General features: G+C 42.7%; 1 protein-coding gene across 1 annotated transcript in view; it reads left to right on the top strand.

Moving 5' to 3' along the window:
* bmp1a (bone morphogenetic protein 1a) overlaps window positions 1-20,978 on the top strand; it is a 29,810-nt gene that overhangs the window by 6,295 nt on the left and 2,537 nt on the right. The window contains exons 2-19 of the mRNA XM_079162122.1: window positions 1,438-1,551; window positions 4,922-5,038; window positions 5,435-5,552; window positions 7,000-7,178; window positions 7,624-7,729; window positions 13,753-13,877; window positions 15,463-15,578; window positions 15,718-15,820; window positions 16,056-16,172; window positions 16,570-16,715; window positions 16,815-17,010; window positions 17,292-17,417; window positions 18,348-18,508; window positions 18,658-18,838; window positions 18,943-19,068; window positions 19,248-19,375; window positions 19,861-20,074; window positions 20,460-20,710. Of these exons, the coding sequence (XP_079018248.1) occupies window positions 1,438-1,551; window positions 4,922-5,038; window positions 5,435-5,552; window positions 7,000-7,178; window positions 7,624-7,729; window positions 13,753-13,877; window positions 15,463-15,578; window positions 15,718-15,820; window positions 16,056-16,172; window positions 16,570-16,715; window positions 16,815-17,010; window positions 17,292-17,417; window positions 18,348-18,508; window positions 18,658-18,838; window positions 18,943-19,068; window positions 19,248-19,375; window positions 19,861-20,074; window positions 20,460-20,710 (2,624 nt within the window). The remainder of the gene's footprint in view (window positions 1-1,437; window positions 1,552-4,921; window positions 5,039-5,434; window positions 5,553-6,999; window positions 7,179-7,623; window positions 7,730-13,752; window positions 13,878-15,462; window positions 15,579-15,717; window positions 15,821-16,055; window positions 16,173-16,569; window positions 16,716-16,814; window positions 17,011-17,291; window positions 17,418-18,347; window positions 18,509-18,657; window positions 18,839-18,942; window positions 19,069-19,247; window positions 19,376-19,860; window positions 20,075-20,459; window positions 20,711-20,978) is intronic.

Here is a 20,978-nt window from a genome sequence, read left to right as displayed (position 1 = left end):
CTGTCCTCTGTGCGTGCCCTGTCTTGCCGGCTGTGATCTGCACCTTTTTCTTATTGCTGTCATTCGCCTCTAATCCCAAACATAGCAATTCTGCTGTGCATCCTCTACGTCCTGCAGGGTGGAAGACTGGCCTGTATCTACCAAAGCCCGCTCCACATTGTTTCAATAATACTAGTAAAGAGAGACGTGAGCCAAGTGTTTTTTAGGTTTTTTTTTTTTTTAACTTTGCTTCTATTGGGCTCTTCTTCCCTTTCTCTCTTGTCTCATTCCTCTGCCAAACTTTTAGAAGAGTGCAGGAGAGTACAAAAAAGGTTTATTTTCTTTAACAGTTACGGTAGCTTTTATCACACATTGAGGATTTGCAGATTCTAACTTTAAAAAAACAACTGTTACTACAGTTAATCACTCTACTTAATTCAGTGGTTCTCCCAGCTTCTTACTCCTCCAAACACACATGCAGAGGGCTGTCATTTTCTTGCTGCTCCTCATCTGCCCTTCCTATTCAGAGCTGCGGTGTGGGCAGAGAGGATATGCCTTCTTCCTCTCTTCCCTTCCCTTCCCCTGTCGTTGTCATCTCCTGTTCAGATAGGGATTACAGTGACATCCCTTTGCATTTCTCTCCCCCCCTCTGCTTCTCCTGAAACCTTCATCGCCTCCCTACACCCCCCCCCCCCCCCAAAAACGCCTGCATACAAGCCCGGGCCATAAATTCTAGAGACGTGCTGGTGTTAAAAGCCTGTAAAAGTGAGCGCCCTGTCTCTGCGGAGAGGACTCCTAGCTTATCCTCCAAAGAAATGGGGCATTTAGTAGGAATCCCATAAAGCACATTCCTCATAAAGTGGGACTGTTTGGTTAGTTTTCTCTCTCCTTGGCCTCATTAAAGAGCTATTACTTGTTCAAGGTGCCCCATATTACTCCATTGAGACAGTGTCAGTGTCTCACTGTATCATATCTGCGAGCTCTCATTAACTATTCGCGAACGCCACAGCACACAGTGTGACAATCGTCGTTGGTAACATCTGAATTTAACTTGGCTCAATTAATCACGTCAACGGTCAGGTTTCTGAGTTCATACGCTCTCTTCATTGCACGAACCTTCACCAGCCATGCGCGATACGCCGCTTACATTTCCATCCTATAATTTGGAGTCCAGACAAGCCGGCCTTCCTGTTATCCAAACAGACACACTGCTGTTTCACAACTCTATTTCGGCAAGGAAAGGGTAAACAGATTAGGGACAAGGAGAAAGGAATGATGTTTTTATATTTGTGTTTCTTGCTCTAGGCCTTCCACGAGTGCTTTGACTGGGCCTCCACGCAGCCTACTCCTGTCTGAGCAGCAGGAAAAGCTTGAGGCAACTTGGCGGCTCAGACTTATGCTCCATATTGTGCAGTTGCCTTGCAGTCGTCTGACATGTGCTATCTCTCTCTGTTTCAGTTGCCTTTCTGGGAGACATCGCTCTTGACGAGGAGGACCTGCGAATGTTTAAAGTGGACAGAATAATCGATTTGGCGCAGAGAACCGTCCAGCTTGTTAATAATACAGACACAGGTAACAACGACATAAAACACAATTTACAACTTGAGGTGAAAGTCCCTTGTTAGAGTGTTTTAAAGTGTTTTTCAATTGGCACTCGAAAAAAAAAAACACCCGAAATGAACACGGTTCACTTTCCAGAGTCGGCAGCAGCACCTGTCGGATAGCAGTTTTGTGTCTTTCATGAGCTGTCTTTAAATGTTTATGCCTCCAACTTTCCTGTTATCACTACACATTGCTACACTTGTATAACCATGTTCGAGAGTAATTGAAAGGCTTTGTCAGCCTAAATGTTGCTCTTAAAAAAAAACAACCGGTATTTAAGCAACAGCTGAAAGTCCGCAGGGACCAACGAGCTTCACAATCCTATAAACTACAGGTGAACATGAACCAACAAGTATGTGCATGTTGCTGTTTGCGTTTGAATAGTGATAGTTTGCTGTTTTTCATTATAGATGAGCATGCTGAGGAAAGGAAACATTTTGCAGGATTAAAATATGTTTCAACTGCTCTCAAAATATCCATTGGGCAATATTGATTTATAGACGAAGTGGTGACCCCTGAGGCAGAGAGTTAAGTGGAGACTCATGGCTTTGGACTGCAACCGAGACAAACCCTGTGTACACTCATCTCTAAATATCAATTTGTCAACGTGAGCAGGTTAGTCACTGCACATCTAATAGTTGTGTAGTGGAAAGGTTATTCAGTGCAGATGCACAAGACTGTTCTTTGCGATCGTAACTGTTCTTTACGATCCTGCACAGACAATCTGTCACTTCAGTATATGTACCAGATCACCTTAAACAGATGTGAATCCTAATTAGTATTCAAGGCAACCTTTAATACATTATTGTATCTCCCACATTAGGCGACCGCAGAGGTCCTCTTAAATCCAGAACACACACGAGTCAATAATACTCCAAAGAGTAGAATGTTTCAGTCATGTATTGTAGAATTAGGAATGAACAATTTAAGTATCTTTAAAGTTAATCAACTTTTTTTGCAAATCGGTACAAACATTTGCATTAAAATTACATTCCTTTAACGTTCTACACCCACTCTTTCATGATTAACTGTTAGTGGATGCAAATAATTTAAATCACAACAAGACAAATCATAACTTTATTTATTTTTTTCCATACAGTGTCAATTAATAAAATGTTTGGATTCAAAACCTTTCTCAATGGTGTCACCTCACCTCACCGGACTATGAACTGATCATAAACCTGCTTTTCTACAGGTGTGGTCGTATCTCTTCACAGCATCCCAACTCTAATCCTTATTTGTCAGCCCGTGTTGTCTCACCAACATAATCAAAGAGCATAAAGAACATGATCAGAATAACAACCCAAAAACCCTTTGACCTAAAGTCCTCCCTGCCTAACTATAAATGAAGGAGGTAGATTTGATCATATTATTGTAATTATCACATCCTCCTCAAGTTTTGTCTCCCCAGCACTATTATCAGCTAACCGAGCAGATTTGGCTGTTATCAGACTTTTCCTCAACACATGCACAAGTGTTCGTGCTAATTGATCTCAGCAGGCTGCTAAGATTTACTCTTGCAGACTGAAATTCGACAGAACACATTGTTCTAGCAAATAAAAAAAAAGCTGTGCAAACTGGGGCTCACATGTTATTCAAATTTACTTTGAAAAGATGAGGACTCGAAGTCGCACGGCTTCAAGTATTGTTATGGAATAACAGTCCAGGCAGGATGTACTCAAACCAGATGTACATGTACTACAGTGATGCTTATTGTATAAAGAACAACTTTATTGTGAGATCGAATTCTTTAGGCCTGTGGCCTTCGCCAGGGTTATCCAGATGATGTCTCCATAATAAAGTTGTTCTTTATAAAACAAGTGTTGCTGGAGTTTTGTCCTCTTCAGACTATTTCCCATATGTGGCACTAAATCAGGGGAAGTTGTGCAAGAGACATGTTTCTGCAGCGATCACATAAAGCTCCTGATTGGATAAAGGTCAATATGTGAATTAATTATTTAAAAATAATTCATCATTTATTAACCCCCGAACCAGGGACAGGCTCAGGTCAGTTTACAATGGAGGGTTCTACAGCTGAAACAGATTCAACCCAAACATGAGAAACTGAGTCTTCATGTGGACAGAAACGTGCAGTGTCCCAACCTTAAGCACATCAACTTTATCTATTTATTAACATTTTGATCAAATGGAAAAAATATAGAAAGAGCAAATATAAAGGTACAAGAGCACATTGTCATATAGTTCAAAATCATGACTTCTTCCCGACACACCCATTAAATTCCTGCACTACGTGAACTGTATCTGAAGGTCAGTCGTTCTCTGCCTTAATCATCAAACTTCTGAAGTTTTTCTTTTTTTATGCTGCACACATTTACTGTTCCTCCTTTATAAGGAAAGGAGTCAACTCTTTAGCAGGGTATATTTTTGATCAATGATGTAATAATGCATATTCAAAAGTCTGATTTTTATTTCCTTTTAAAGGCAACAAATTCTTCAAAATTATTAAAACCTGGTTGTCGGTAAAATCACAAGAAAACAACCCCGATGATGGTGTGCAACTCTGTATTTCACCATCTTTCCTTCTTCTTTTTAAGTTGCGACAGGAAATAACACTTCGAAGCGCCACTTCCTGATGTAATGCAATCCTTAATAAATGTTCTAGAATTAACGTCAACATTTTTTTGGGACATTGAAATAATGAGAACACGTCAGTGTGACACGTTTGCCTTTTTAGATTAGTTAATTTACTGTCCCAATGACCCAATGTCAAACATAAAATGCCAATTAACAACACTGGATCTGTTGCCACAAAACCGCATCATTAAGTAAGTCAATTGAAATCAAACAAAGAAACATACGCACTTGCCTTTATTTTCTTGAGTTCAAACATTTTCCGTAAAATGGGTTTATACCAGATGATAGCAGTTACATTTGCTTTAATATACGTTGCTGCTGTTCTGCAGCACAGTGAAGTACAGATTGTGCTCTGTGTGGTTCACATATGGACGTTATTATTATCAGCAGGTTTAGCTGGGAGCTTAGTCTCCATGGTTACTCTGCATTGATGTGCGTTTGAGTGACATTGAAATGGTGAAATTAATTTGGAAGAAGAAATAATTGAGCTTCAAGAAAATCCATTTGTGCAAAATGGGAAGACAATGTGATTTCTCTTTAAGGGAGTAACTGTAATGTTAGAAACGATACATAATAATGAATTTCTGAATGGCATCAAACCTTTAAACAATGTCCTGTAGTTTTAGGATAAAAGTCTCTTTTGTCATCGGAGGAACTATTTAAGGGCAAAGTAATTTTGCTCTTTATTAAAATGTCCGACCCAGAAAAGTAATTTGTTTCTTTTGTCTTTATTTGAAATCTTAAGGATCAACCAACCAGAGAAGCCAAAATTCACTCCGCAGGAAAAGGGCCGCCACCTCCAGACCTGAACGTGTTTGGCCTGAAGGTGTTATTCCCTATGTCATCAGCGGAAACTTTAGTGGTAAGTAACAACGATTTACTCCAAGAATGTATTCACGTACATGAAAAATAATCTTGAATTGAGAATTCCTCCAAATGAGTAAAGAAATAAAGAAAAGCACTGATGTAATTGTTCAAAGGCAAAATAAGTAATGCAATGTTTATGTGATAGATACGCAATTATGAAACTTTATGAATTATTAATTAAAGTGTAAAGGTTTACATTATGATGTATTCCAGCTGTCGCCTTTTCTAGTGTGTGTGTGTGTGTGTGTGTGTGTGTGTGTGTGTGTGTGTGTGTGTGTGTGTGTGTGTGTGTGTGTGTGTGTGTGTGTGTGTGTGTGTGTGTGTGTGTGTGTGTGTGTGTGTGTGTGTCAGTCAGCTCCACTGATCTCACCTTCTCTTTCGTCCTATTCAGGCAGCCAGCGGGCAATATTCCGCCAAGCCATGCGGCACTGGGAGAAGCACACCTGTGTGACCTTTATTGAGAGGACGCAGGAAGAAAGCTATATTGTCTTCACCTACCGACCATGTGGGTGAGTCAGTGGGGTTTTTAGCTCCCACGTGAAGGAACTGAACAATGGTCAGCCTCTGTTGAGCCTTCGTTATCTACAGCTAATTATTTAGCGCCTAAGTACTTCTACATGCTCCCTGCTCAGCAGCCTTTCACCATTGTTCATCCTCTCTGTTCGCCGTCTCTGCGTGAGTGGTTATTTCAGCCCCCTACCAGTCCTGAGAGAGAGAGACGGCCATTCAGTGGCCAGGAATGTCTCCTGTGTCTCATCATCACTCTGCATCAGTCACTGAGCACTTGTGTTAAACATGGTGAACAGAGTTGCATCCAATAACTCTTGTTTACTGCACTCCACTAAAGTTAGGCTCAGTGTCCACTCAGAACTCTTCTTAAACAGACACTCAGGGAAAGTACTGGTTGTTGACAACCTGTTTGGGTGTGCAGGGCTATTTTATTTAGCGATTAAATACTTTGAAATGTAGACACTTGCTGCTGTTGGCAACACAAACCAGTTCAACCTTTTCAATTTGAGGAAATGATTTTGAGGGAAAAAGATGGCAGAGCTGTTCGGAGACGTATTAGAGAGGTTCCCAGAGGATACACAAACCTAAAACGTTTCCAGTTCCCATGTTATAACCTCAAACAGATTTAAACCACAAGCTGGAACCATTATGTCATTATACACAATGTACCTCTCCCACTGATATGTATCATTCAACACAAACCGCTTAACAGAAAGCGGATGCAGCTCATGAAACTGAGCTTTTTCTAGCCAACTGTTGATTGCCATTTTTATCTTGGTAACATGGCCTCTGGAGCAACAGGGATGACATTATCCACGCAGGCGGCAGCGGTTAGCAGTGGGAACGTTTGACTCTGCTGCATATTCAGCAGGCCCCCATCTGTCCTGTGCAAAGTTCAAGGCGTGTCTCAGGAGAGCCTGGCCAGGCTCGCAGTAATTAAAGAGCGGCTGTCTGGCCCACAGGGCCGTGATGTGTGTGTGCCCGTCCTCCCAACTCCCACACTGAACCTTTCATGTCATGCTGAGATGGAGCGCTGCAGCCATCCAGCTTCCACCGTCACACTCAGCAGTTGCATTGGCAGACGGATGAATGAATGTCACTGCTGTATGTGTGGATGACGGGTCACCTCCTACAGCTCTCCTGTAAAACAGACCAGAGGTTGTTGAGATAATGTTGCTCTCATTACAAGCTCCATTTTATATGTACTGAGCATGTACAAATATAGGAGCTAGTGAACATTATAGAGCCAGGGACACATTCCTTCTTCTTCTCCCCTGGGAAACATCACTTTTTTTTTTTGGTCTCCCTCTGTGGTTTCCACTTGCTTGTTAGTACATTTTTTCATTTACTAAAACATAAAGACTGGGCTTTGTTAACACTGCCTTTGTGTGTGTGTGTGTGTGTGTGTGTGTGTGTGTGTGTGTGTCTCTGGTGGCTGATTCACAGGTGCTGCTCCTATGTGGGTCGTCGCGGAGGGGGCCCTCAGGCCATATCCATCGGGAAAAACTGTGACAAGTTTGGCATTGTGGTGCACGAGTTGGGTCATGTGATTGGATTCTGGCACGAACACACGCGGCCCGACCGAGACGAACACGTCAGCATTATCAGGGACAACATTCAACCAGGTAGGAGCCCAGGTCTCATCGTTCCCTCAGCAATAATGTTGGAAAGATGTAGTAAGAGTCAAAATAATAAAAGTAACACATTTGTACACACAGAAAGTCTGGGCTAGGATGGTAAAAACAGAAAAAAACACCAGTGGGGTATACGCTCATCCTCAGCCTTCAAGTGTTTATAGAACTGGTCAACGGCATATAAACAGCTGATCGTGACAGTCAGTATCTGGGCCAGCTTTTTCAAATTGTTGTCTGTGAAATATCAAATGTCGAAGCCTTTGTCATCCTAAAATGCATACAATCTTACTGTGAAACATTAGCTGTGTCTTGTATGTGTAGCCCCATTGTATGATCCATCTTTTGGAAAGAGTAAAACTGTACCGTTGACATTAATACATAAGGTGGCACAGTATGACTCTGCCTCATATTTCAACTGTGCTTTTTCCTTTCACAGGACAAGAGTATAACTTTTTGAAGATGGAGCCGGGGGAGGTGGACTCGTTGGGAGAGGACTATGACTTTGACAGTATCATGCACTATGCCAGGAATACATTCTCCAGGTAGGAGCCAAGTTCCACTCCATACACCCCAGACATGAAAACTAGTCTTAGATCGAGTCAGGCCAAGCTGTTTCCCGCTCTGCTGCAACCTTTTAACCCATTATCTTTATTTTCCATTTCTGCTCTTGGGGTTTTATGAGTATATAGATCTGTAATGCACCAGGTCTGTCTCTGGTCTGCTGCTGAGTAATGTGGCAGGATTCCCAAAGAGAAGAATGAAACACTAAATTCTCCCTAATAATAAATCACTAGAAAACTAACCTGTAGCCTGAGGACAGAAAGGCTCACTGTTCTCTTAATGTCTATCTTGGATCTGAATTGTTTCCTCACTGTTTGAGTTCAAGTACAAAGAGATAGAAAGAAGGGAGAAGGTCTTTAGTTTATATATTTATAAAGTATAGTCCTACAAAAAAGCCAGTGTTTAGAACAAAGGACTCTCTTCGTTTCTTTTGGCAGACTTTTTTTTTTTTCAACAATCGATGCTCACATTGCATGGGGCTTTAGGGAGAATGGAGGAGCACAAATGTGATTTATGTAATATTTGGATAAGAATAAACTGCTCATTGCTGTAATGGAAAAAATAATACACTTGCATGAAGTAAGCTGTAGCAAGAAATCAGACGTGTCTGGTTCCATTTAGCTTTTTCCTTTGGGACCCAGAGTGGATCAGAGTAGATCTGTTGGTTTCACATCTAGCTGAGTTGTTGCTTCATAAGTTTTTACCTGTTTGTGGATCCAAAACTATCATTGTGCATCATCTTCAGCAGCAGTCTGAGCTGTGTTTTAAATTGTTAAAATCCAACTCCTCTGGAAAAACTTTAAATGATTTAAATTATCTATATATATATTCTTTAAAGTAAAAGCCAAGTCTTTGTAGCCGTAGTGAAAGTGTTTGTCAGGGATGTGCCAGCTCCTTCCCACAGCCTGTTCAAGTTAAGACTCCTCTTTGATTCCCGCTGCTTTTGCAGCAGCAGCAGCCCCAGTAAAGCAGCATCAGTCCTGGGGCTGAGCTAGCACAGCAACAGTGGCCCTGCTTCATCATGACAAAATGTCCATGTGCTACTTTCAAGGCTACGTGAAGCTCCTTGTAAAGTTGTGCTTTCACACCATGAACCAGCTCATTATGCTCCTAAAGGCTCTTTGAAGAGGCTTTGGTGATTAGTAGCATGATGTTCACCCTCGGCTACTGCAGGGACTCGTATAGCTTTATTTTCTAGGTCTGCTGCAAAGCCATTTCAGCCCCTTCATAGCACTATTGTTATTATAGGCATTATTAATTGTTGTTACTGTATTCTAAGCACGGTTTAAGTAAACAGCTAATGATCGCCTGCATCTAACTATAAAGCAAGAAATCTCTGTTTGTCTGTCTGCGTGTCCGCTCATCTCATCTACTTCACACTTGGCGGCTGTATTACTGGGCACCCATGGGAGTGCTTTGTCAAATATGGATGTGCAATTTTTGATACGCGACATGTTCAATATTAATAAACAAGCACACAGCGCTCTGTGCAGCAGCAGGGTGGGGTTCAGGGCTCTGCAGAGTAAAAACCAGCATGTCGTCTGCAGGCAGATCGCAGCTCATTGACTGCAGTTCACTCTACAACTGCCCTGGAGTCGACACGAGTGGATATTCAACTGAAAGGAGAATCGAACCAGAGTGTACTTCACCAGTCCATGCTCTAGTTTATATGCGCGGTAGTTATGTCAAAATAAGTGACTAATACGCCTATTTGGAAACGTTAATTTCACGTTTGTTTCTGATCGTGAGTTAAAGCGACTTGGTTGTTGTTGTTTTTAGGGGCATTTTTAGTGATTTAGGGGCCTCAGTCCAAAGCGGTCTTGCTTTAATTTTCACTCCTTCTCTAATTGGGAATGTTGGTATTGGTAGTTGTAGTACTTTCCTTTCTGAAGTAAAACTATAGACTTTGGGGCCTTTTGTGTGAAGTTGTTTGTATGAGCGGCCAAGCATAGGCCCTTTCTGAACAGTGATGTTTTTAAAGGGCTCTGCATTGTCACAATAATGTTTCCCTTGTGTTTAGCCGTAAAAGCCCAAATTCGGTGGCCTCTGGCACATTCTAATGTCTATGTTCCATCATATACACTAATCTAAATTATTGCATATTTTTAATGAGTTTGCCAACCCGATTATAAACTAAACAATAAGTAGGTTTCTCGTGTGTGTTTAGCCCCCACAGTCTGTAAATAGCCATTCATTTTTAAAAGCCATAGAATGCAGTGTTTTCAGTGGACTTTTGAATACTTACTGCGCTATCGTCAAGTTGCTGCCACTTTCTGGAGTCTTCCGATGAGTCGAATCTCCGCTCTCTCAGCAGGACACAACCTCTCCGCTGAGCACACACACACACACACACACACACACACACACACACACACGCACACATGCACACACGCACACACGCACTCGCACTCAATTAGAGCATGTGGGGGTGGGATGGGTGCAGACAGATAGGCATGTTTCTCTATCAGGTTTGCATTGTTTTGAAATGGAGACTAGTGGTCGTAAAATGCAAACACATAGCGAATCGCAACTTGTTAATCAATAAAATACTTTTTATTTATTTGGGTGAAGAGAGGATACTAGGCATTGCCGGGGCAGGCAGATCATTTGGTGGGGCATTGCTGTCCCGTGTCCGTGCTTAGAACTTTTCTCAGTAATTACAATCACATGACTCTAAATCTATCTTAGACTTTGGACAGTTGGTATTTAAATAGGCATTATTGGCTAAACTGTGGGGACCCAGATTAAACCCAATTTGATATTGAATTACTTGGATACTGGAAGCATGTTTCATAGAGAACATCTTGTCTTTAAACGCAGAACCGTAAATGTGTCACTGAACACTTCATTTTGTCACCAGCTGACCTCATTCCTTGCTCCCTGTCAGACACAACAGGAATCTTTTCCAGATGTTGCGCGGTCGTCAGGTGTTGCGGCTTCTGAGAAGAGATCTTATTAGAAAAAGCCCCATGACAAACACTAGTCAGTCTGGGCGCTTCCTCTGGTCATCTTAGGCAGCCGTTAATTAAAAATCGTATTCACCAGCTGGGTGACTGCAAAACCAATATATTCCTCTTAGGAGAAGTTGACTCAGATTCAGCTTCTGAGTCATCATTGTAATTCCAAAAGCATCACTACGGCTACGCTCACTGCAAAGTGGCTTTTTGACAACCATGTACATTATTATTTCGTAAGCTGTGACAACCGAACTTTAGTTGTGTAAATATTATGGTTACCTCCAGCTGACATGTACAGGATATGACTTTAGCTTTGTGTATTAAAAATGCATTTTGACCCTTGCCTGTCTTGTATAGATAAACACAGCGGGGACCTTTTGGACAGCTGCAGGTCACTTTAACGATGCAATGTTCTACCTTTTTAGAAGGAGTAGTTTGGACATCCTTCAGTGAGCCAGAGTGGGCGTAATGGGATCTATGGGCACACGGACGAGGCTACCCAGACTATGATCATTACTACCGTACTCTGATATGAGAACCAGCTGTTGTTTTTTTAACTTGGCCCTCTATGTCATCATTATATATATAGATATACTTTTTTTTTCTCTCCACCACCAGTTCTGCCGTGCCCTGTGTTACTCTCTGTGCATGGGCCTCTTCCCAAGTCAACTGCCATGCTCTTGCGGCAAACAGATTCTGGGAAGCAGAGAAGGAATCTGTGTCTAAACCGAGGCTGCTGCTGGGTGTAGGCTAATGTACAGAAATGCCCGTCATGGCCAGTGCGTCCAAACTGTAAGTCAAGAATGCACTTCACAGAGAATGGAGCTGAAATATTGCACGGTCGATTGCAGAATTTGATTTAATTAGGTTTAGTGTTGAACAGGAAATGAAGAGTCATGAGTTATCACCAAATTAATCCTTTTAGTTCATACCATCACCAGCCATTTCTCTCTGTAGTGGCTTTTTAGGTTTACAGGATCATTTTGTGACCTGAACAAAGTCCACTGCAGCTGATAAAAGTGTTCATAGAGGACAGTTCTATCTTATATTGGATGTCCGTAAACTCAACACTTAAAAACAGGATATTCATTTAGTTGCTGTCATTCTGAGGTCAAGATTTGGACTTAACCTCTTGATTCTCTAAATGTGTTGTATGCACTACAGTCTGCTGCACAATGGAGCAGCCCTTCCCTAAACTATGCTTTGGTCGGGTAATCCGTCCTGTTCTGTTTTCACTCTTACTCTGTGGCTATCCTAATTCGTGGAACTGTGTTGATCAATACAACTGTTTAGACACGAGGGAGGAATGGCTGCCACTGCTGGGGAATGTTTCACAGAGCTGTATTAGCAAACAAGAGGCTCCTGTTAGCTTTTCACAAGTCATTCCGAGCACTTTCTCTGGAGCGCTGATTGGCTGATTTACCTGTGCCAGTGTCTTTCTTTGTTACACCATTATTAGCCAGGGTGTTTGCTCGGTGTTTTACAGTAAATCACCGTGGGAAGCCAGGGCCTTCGCTGCGTGTGTTGTTCGGATGATTTCATGGCTGGTCTTGATGTTTTGCTGTGTCTCCTGGGGACAAGCAGGGCTGATCCCCATGCTTTTTGTCTGGGGTGTGTTACCCGACCCACAGCTCTGCCTGCCCCCTCCTCTGTTCCGGAGATATTTTTCAGGACCGGTGCATGGAGCAGTGCCAACTCAAATAGAGATCTGCCAGTGCGCCCTTTGTCTGCTCTGACACCGGCTGGAGTGGCGTTTTTCACCGACAGCCAGCATACGGGCTCCTGGAAGCTTACAGACAGACGGGTAGGCAGAGTCTAAACTGTTAGCTCAGGCTGCTCTGTTTGCACATGCCTGGCGTTGATAGGCATGTCACCATGGGAACAGTTAGGGAGCCAGGCCGTTTCTCGCCAATACTTTGAAAAAAAATGGAGATGATAAACTAGCAAAGTGTCAAGTGAGACAGGAGTGGGAAATGAGTTTTTCTGTACTTAATGTTCTGCCTTTTTTTTTTTTTTTAAAGCTATTTAGATGCTTTACCTGATTGTTTTTTACAGTTTGTCCACGTCACTACCTTTACAGCTTATGCAATTTATTGTGAACGCACAGTTCCTCTGGAGAAGGGTTTAGGGCGCTCTCAGTTTGAGCCCATCTGTAGAGCAGACGTGTGTGAAGAATGATGTCAGCTTTAACAAAAGAAACTGTTTGACCCCGACCTCAAAGGAAGACTTTGATAAATAACTGAATCTGTAGATCTGAAAGAATCAGAAACTAAACATCAGTGATTTGAAATAAAAATAAAACAACCTTTACATGTGTATATATATGTTGATGGAAGATGGAGGAACATATGGCAATTTAGATGGAAAAAAACCAGAAAGATAAGTTAAAAAGTTACATTTTATATTATAAAATAATGTTCGAATGTACCTCATTAGAAGATGATATAAAAGAATGTTTATTCATGGATACGATGTTTTGTGTATGGTCTTAATGATAAGTTTATAACAGCACATGCAGGTGTGTCAGGATCATGATAACTCTTATATCCACATAGATGTGGGTGTGCATGAAGGCCTCGTGCTGTCCAATATAACTGGTGCCACATCTGTGTTTTACTTGGAAGAAATATTTCATTCGATTTTACATCAGAAATGAAATAATTTTATGGTAGAAATTGTATATTAGTTGTCCGAGTCACCAGGTTTACATGTCTGCTTAAAAGCTTATCCAAAGTGAATATGAAAATGAGTGCTCCTCCATGCTCCTCTTGTCTGTCCTGTTGGATTTTCTGTATTTTTCTGTAAAACAGCCACATTCTGTTTGGCTTAGCCAACACTGCAACACATTTAGAAGTCTAAATCCTTTAGAAACCGTTAATAATAATAATAATGACAGCGATTGAATTGCCCTGTTGATGGTAAGTCACTTAATCCTTGAGCAAACATGTTTTGTGGTGTGCATGCATGTTAGAATAGTCACCAGGATTGTGTGCATGCCGGCTGGGTTTCATGCAACATTAACATCAGTCTCTCTTCCTGAATTACAGGGGCATTTTCCTGGACACCATCCTGCCACGCTATGATGTGAACGGAGTGCGACCACCCATTGGCCAGAGAACCAGACTGAGCAAAGGGGATATCACACAGGCACGCAAACTCTACAAATGCTCCAGTAAGACCAAAATGACAGATGCTGTCTGCTATGGGTTTTTCCTGTCTATTTTTTGCATGTGTGTGTTACATAGCCCAGAGAAAGAGAGAGGTCTGCAGCTCCTCTTGCCATCCCTAGATGCAGCTCACACTGTGTGGAAATAGCCAAGCATCTACTATTGATGTGGTGTGGTTCCTTGACTAGAACGTACGAGACTCCCAGGCTGGGATGAGTGTAAACACTATCCAGAGACAGGAAGTTTCTCATCACTCTTTGCCAGATAGATCCAGAAGAACAGCTGTTCTCGAGAGGACAATGACTAAAAGATTGTTGGGAACAACACTCATGTACAGCACGTGCCACGTAAACTGTGAGGCTCCACACTAAGGAGAGTTACATAAGCCTGACCCTTTTCCGAACCACTCACTTTGTTAATGATTTCAGGGATGAGAGAGAGGATTCAATGCTGTTGAAGTAAACAGAATTTATAGCATTAACAGATGTACATTGTGGACAAGCCTTCTGCTGAATAGATTTGATGACAGACAGCTAATTGTAGGTCAGGCCTCACATTAAAGCGCGATGAATAAACGTAATGATGGTCGCCAGCGCTAGACCTGCCGGTGTGGTTTTCAACCGTAACCGGGTCTATATGTGTCTGTGCAAGCATTCTGTCTCTTTATTCAAGACAAGTTCTGTCTCGTGAGGAACAAAGCTACTGGATGATGTGACTCACAATGTGGGGGGTGAGGTGGTTAAGTCTCCACATGTTCTTGGAAAAAGAAATCTCCCATTGTGTGCCTGAGCGCTTGTTAATGGTTTAGTACTGGCGAACCTCTGCCAAGCATTATTATACGCAACTCTTCGCTCGGGGATTCTCGTTTTTATTGCTTACACACAAACATCAAGGGAAGCAATGAATGTGAACAGTCGGGGGAGATGTTTTCCTTACTCCTTCAAAACCCAACCTGAGGTAAAGATAACGCTGAGTAATAATAGTGAATGCATACAGCTCTCCAGATGGACAGCTAAAGATACAATCTACTCTCTATCATTTCCTCTCTGTCTTAATTAAGCACATCTTTCCCCCACATGGCACGAGTCTCCCTCAGTCGTTCCACGAGGCTGTGTGTGTGGTGTTTGGAGTTAGTCCTCGCACACTTGCACATTTTAGTTTTTGCCAGTCAAACAAAGGGTGTTTTTTCACCAGCAAGGCGTACATAATGCATCACGTCCTCCAGAGGGCTTGGTTATTTATAGTGGGCCAGGTTTATTTTCAGAGGATGCTCAGAGAAAGTGTCTCACACTCTCAATTCCTTTGTGTGATCATCATCTGGAGTAGGTGGAGGAGGAAAGGGGTGAGGTGCGGGGTTGTGGGTGAATATTACAAGCAGATGTCCCTTTTGAACATAAAAGAGCTGCCCTTTACTTCACATTTAGTGTTATAATTCCAGCATCTGTCTCTGCAGCGAGTTTTCAGGGGATTTACTTCAGATCTGATGTGTGTATAGTTTGAATTAGTGGCTTGGGTGTTTTCAGGCAAAGACAAAAGGCTGTGCATCATGCTCACGGCTCAGGCCTTACGTCTGTGTGTGTTTGTGCACAGGATGTGGGGACAGTCTGCAGGACAGCAGCGGGAACTTCTCCTCCCCCGGCTTTCCCAACGGATACTCAGCCTATATGCACTGCATCTGGAGAATATCAGTCACACCAGGGGAAAAGGTACGAGCGTTTGGAAATACCAGATCAGCTTTGAGATGACTGAAAACGGCCTTTACCAACTGTCTACACTGATACGGTGTCTCTGTTACATCTTATTTATCTCACCCGTGTCGGTAATCATGCTCTCTTGGTTTTTAAGATCATCCTGAACTTCACCTCCATGGATCTGTACAGGAGCCACTTATGTTGGTATGACCATGTGGAAATCCGAGATGGATACTGGAGGAAGGCACCTCTCAAAGGTCAGTTTTAACGGGAGAATACTTTAATTCATTATTGATTGGACATACAGCATATTGATTTATCAAACATTAAATCCCAAAAGAAAGATGCTAATTGTTTAGGTCTTGTCTATTTTTATGTTTTTGAATTCTGTCTCTCTGTGTGTTCAGTTTCTATGAAGTAAAGAGCTGTCACAAGTGGTGTGATAATCAAATCTTGGTTGTTGTGTGTTTTGTGTCTTCACCTGTGACCCAGGTCGATTCTGTGGCGATAAGCTGCCAGAGCCAATCATCTCCACCGACAGTCGACTGTGGATTGAGTTCCGCAGCAGCAGTAACTGGGTGGGAAAAGGTTTCTCCGCCGTTTATGAGGGTAAGCATCCATCCCTCGACCCCGCTGCACCCAATTCCAGTATGCCGCTCAGCTGACTGAAAGCATGGCCAGTCACAGATCCAACAATGTGCCTAGAGGCTGCAGTAATATCCACAGTATTTGGCTCCCCTGCTGCTGATGTGTCAGGCACTTTATGCTGCATTAATCAGATTTTGGCCGGCCTTCACACTTCGCTCCATTGTTTCCAGACCGTGCAAAGGAATGATTTGTGTTTGTGTGTGTGGGAGCTGGTGGTGGAGGCATTTCAGCTAATCCACATTGTGTAAATCAGAGCACACGTTTTGTTTTTTTCAGAGGCATGTGCTTGATGATATTGCTATTGAGGGAGCTAAGTATCATTTATTTTCTTTATTGTTTTTGTTTCTGTCACATGCAGCCATCTGTGGTGGGGAGGTGAAGAAAGACAACGGCCAGATCCAGTCCCCCAACTACCCTGATGACTACAGGCCGAACAAAGTGTGCGTTTGGAAGGTTACTGTTGCTCAGGGCTACCACGTAGGCCTTACCTTCCAGTCTTTTGAGGTAAGACGCCTGTCCTTTTGTAATTGTTAATTGAAATACTTTGTGAGTGATTTGGATAATTTGCTGATGTCTAACCTCGAACCCTCTAACCTTCCTCAGATTGAGAGACATGACAGTTGTGCCTATGACTACCTTGAGGTGCGTGATGGAAACTCTGAAAACAGTCCTCTACTGGGCCGCTTCTGTGGCTACGACAAGCCAGATGACATCAAAACCAGCTCCAACCAGCTGTGGATGAAATTTGTTTCAGATGGCTCTGTCAACAAGGCCGGCTTTGCTGCCAACTTCTTCAAAGGTCAGAGGTTACGGGTTGTAAATGTCAGAGAGAATGTCAACATCTGTTTAATCTGAGACATTACAGCGATCACTTAGTCCGTCGTTGTCTTTTAAACATCATGGCAGTATAAGTTTTATATGTATATTTTGTATATATATATTTATATGTTTTTGTTTCACGGTCGGGTTCTGTGCGACCCTCTATGCCTGAGCGATGATGTTGTTTTTGGGTGTTTCTCTCGTAAGCCACCGAGCCAGGGGGCCGGCAAAAAGGGTCCTAACATACCTTTGTGTTTTCAGAGATGGATGAGTGCTCCAAGCCGGACAACGGTCGCTGTGAGCAACGCTGTGTCAACACATTAGGCAGCTACAAGTGTGCCTGTGACCCAGGCTATGAGTTGGCTGCTGACAAGCGCAGCTGCGAGGGTAAGTGCAGGGAGAAAAGTCACCAGCCATGCTCACCATGTCATTTACACGTTATAGCACTTTACACAGTTAGCTACCCAGATACAATAAGTACAGTCATTTCTAAAAACAAGAAAAGATGCCAACAGTGATGCTTGTGCTGGCTGAGCACTGCCTTTTAAATATTTGAGTCACAACAGTGCAAGCATTATTTTTATCTCAAATGATATGTTGTTGTTCAAGACCTAACTACTAGTATACACGCTGTATAATATCTGGTCGACCACTTAGCCACTGTCCTCCCTTAGAGAAAGTCAGCTGCTACGACAGCTTTGCCTTGTGCATCAATACTCAGCTTATGTAGAAAACCTAGAGCTGTACAAATCAATCGAAGACAATGAGGTTGAAGTAACAAGAAAAAAAAGAAAATATGTGTAAAGGAAGGTTAAATATGGGTTAGTCATATGCATTATTGATAAAAATAATAAAGATGTTGTCCAGTTGCAACAAATACAATACTAGTCATAGTATAACAGATGCTCCTGCATGAATAATCCCATAGACACACTAACAGAATGGCAGTAAGCATTTGTACTGTAACTTTTACTCTTCCAACATTTCACCTTGTCCACATCTAACAACTTTGCAATCCACGTATCAAAATGACATCTGTTGCAGTTGGTAAGGATCAACGCTGCACATTAAGTTGAGCTAAAAATAGCCAGGTGAGGGGCAACACCAGTTGTTGTAACATGTGTGTATTGCGTAACTGACACAAAGCTTGCCTGAGTCCTCTCGGGCAGGTCAGGCAGTAATAAGGTCAAGTCCGGACAAAAGGATATTTCACACGGCGTTCATTTCAGCTGTATGTTTGCGGCATAACATTTGCTGACAGAATTTATTTACTATCTGTTTGTCCTTGTCGCTTACCATCTTGTGTTTTCCATCCAGCTGCATGTGGGGGCTTCATCACCAAGCTGAATGGGTCCATCACCAGCCCGGGTTGGCCCAGAGAGTACCCTCCAAACAAGAACTGCATCTGGCAGCTGGTTGCCCCCACGCAGTACCGCATCACTCTGCTCTTTGACGTCTTCGAGACTGAGGGCAATGACGTGAGCACTTGGGTTATTTTGAATCAGCACGGGGTGGGTTTGTTCTATGTCCTCCCTCCCTCTCTGTCATTGCAACAAGCCCTCCTGTCGTCCTCGTGTTACATAATTAAAACCAAATAAATGTTCACATGCTCTGCTTCCGTGCTCAGGTTTGTAAGTACGACTACGTGGAGGTGCGCAGTGGGCTGTCTGCAGATTCAAGGCTACATGGGAAGTTCTGTGGGGCAGAGAAACCAGAAGCTATTACCTCCCAGTACAACAACATGCGCATTGAGTTTAAGTCGGACAATACAGTGTCCAAGAAGGGCTTTAAAGCACAGTTCTTCTCAGGTGAGTCCCCTAACAGTGATGTCTTTTCAGTCAGTCACTTGGAGCTGCTATCTGTCAGTCTTGAAAGGAAACAGTCACCAAGGTTGTCCTCTGTGCTTCCTCAGACAAAGACGAGTGCTCTAAGGAGAACGGTGGCTGTCAACATGAGTGTGTCAACACCTTTGGGAGCTACAGCTGTCAGTGCAGGAGTGGCTTTGTGCTGCATGAGAACAAACACGACTGTAAAGAAGGTATATCACCTCAAACCCGTGTCTCTTTGATATGCTTGCACATTTATTCTTACTCCTGACTTTTTTTGCAATCGGAGCAGGCATTAGAGTCGATGGGCACATGCTTACTATGAGTTTAAGTCTCTTCCATATCAGCATGATGCAGAGGTCTGCGTTGACTCAGTGATGTCTTGTTACAGCCGGCTGTGATCACACTGTGAATAGTGTGAGCGGTATCATCACCAGCCCCAATTGGCCGGATAAATACCCCAGCAAGAAGGCATGCACCTGGGCACTCACCACCACTCCAGGCCACCGCATCAAAATCGTATGTGTCACTTCCTCCAGCTCTCTGTGTAATTTTACTTGTCAGTCATGTATTTATTTGTGTATAACTTATTTGCGTAATTGAATTGCTAAATCCATTGACGACATCTGTGTTTACTGTGCTGCTGTCAGAAACTGTTTGGCCATTTCCACAACGAAGTGTGGCTCCCTCTCCTGTGTCCTATGTATTTTTATCTACTGTGTAAGATAAAAAGACGATTGTCTTACATTTTTTATTATTTTTAGCGTTTGCTGACAGAAAATCTGTCACCAATTTATGATATCAAAGCATGTCATGCACGACTCTGTTTCTAAATTACAATTTTATTTGACTCTAGTTTACCTGTCTGTCGAGAGGTTTTCTAGAAATAACATTTATCGCTGTTGAGTGAACCGCATTTTATTGAAAATAAAGAAGCATAAAATACTTGATCTCATAAATTTCTATTTCTACCAAACATACTCATCATCTTGTTTTTGTCGCAGGCCTTCAACGAGCTCGACATGGAGGCCCACCTGGAGTGTGCTTATGACCACATTGAGATTTACGACGGTCGAGATGGGAAAGCTCCAAGTCTGGGTCGCTTTTGTGGCACCAAGAAGCCCCCACCCATCACTTCTAATGCCAACAAGCTGTTCATTCGCTTCTTCTCTGATAATTCTGTGCAGAAGAAAGGCTTCGAGGCTTCCCATACTGCAGGTAAGAATAGATGCTGTTATAACAGTACTCTATTTCCCTTCCTGCTGAAGAAGAAAACACAATGTAGCTCAGAAGGATTCCAGTAAAATCACTTAAGCCTTCATGTTTTTGGGACATGGGTTAATTTAAGCTCACTCGCACATCAAACGTCTTAATTGTTTTTGGATGTAATGCTTACAGGATTTAGTTTTGGGAACAATTCACCACGTAGTCTGAGAATGATAATGACTCAAAACCAACTAAAGAGCATGTTGAAGAATCCTTTGTATCTGTATGACTGTAAAAACACAAATAAGCCAGAGACCAACAAGTATGAGCAGCTGAACTTGTAGCTTGTCGACGCTGGCCTCTGCTTACTAAATGTCCAACTCAATTCTGGTCACAGAGTGTGGAGGTCGCCTAAAGGCTGAGGTCAAAACCAAGGACCTGTTCTCCCATGCTCAGTTCGGGGACAATAACTACCCTGGAGCCTCTGACTGTCAGTGGGTGATCTCGGCGGAGAAAGGGTACGGAGTGGAGCTCATCTTCCAGACCTTTGAGATTGAAGAGGAGGCAGACTGTGGCTATGACTACATGGAGCTCTTCGATGGAGCTGACACCAAGTCTCCACGGCTGGGACGTTATTGTGGCTCAGGGGTAAGAGCTTTTTCCTAACAGCCTCTACTTTCTGAATGTCTTTTCTTGGTTTGTCACAGCACTTTTTTCAGGTTTACAGTATAACAGCAGGAGTATTCAGACAATTGTTCTGAAGTTTGCACTGCTGTTGAATAACCTTTGCCAGCGGTTTGTGAAAGACTTTAATCACTTTGTTAAAGTTGACGTGTTCCTCTGGGTTTGGGATTGTTGGTGTGGAGGCGGTTGTAGGTCGACACAAGCCATCACTGCCCGGGTGCCGATAGCCTAT

This window comes from Pholis gunnellus (genome assembly GCF_910591455.1).
Source record: "Pholis gunnellus genome assembly, chromosome: 6".
Lineage (NCBI taxonomy): Eukaryota > Metazoa > Chordata > Actinopteri > Perciformes > Pholidae > Pholis > Pholis gunnellus.
This window is presented reverse-complemented; position numbering and strand designations above follow the sequence as displayed.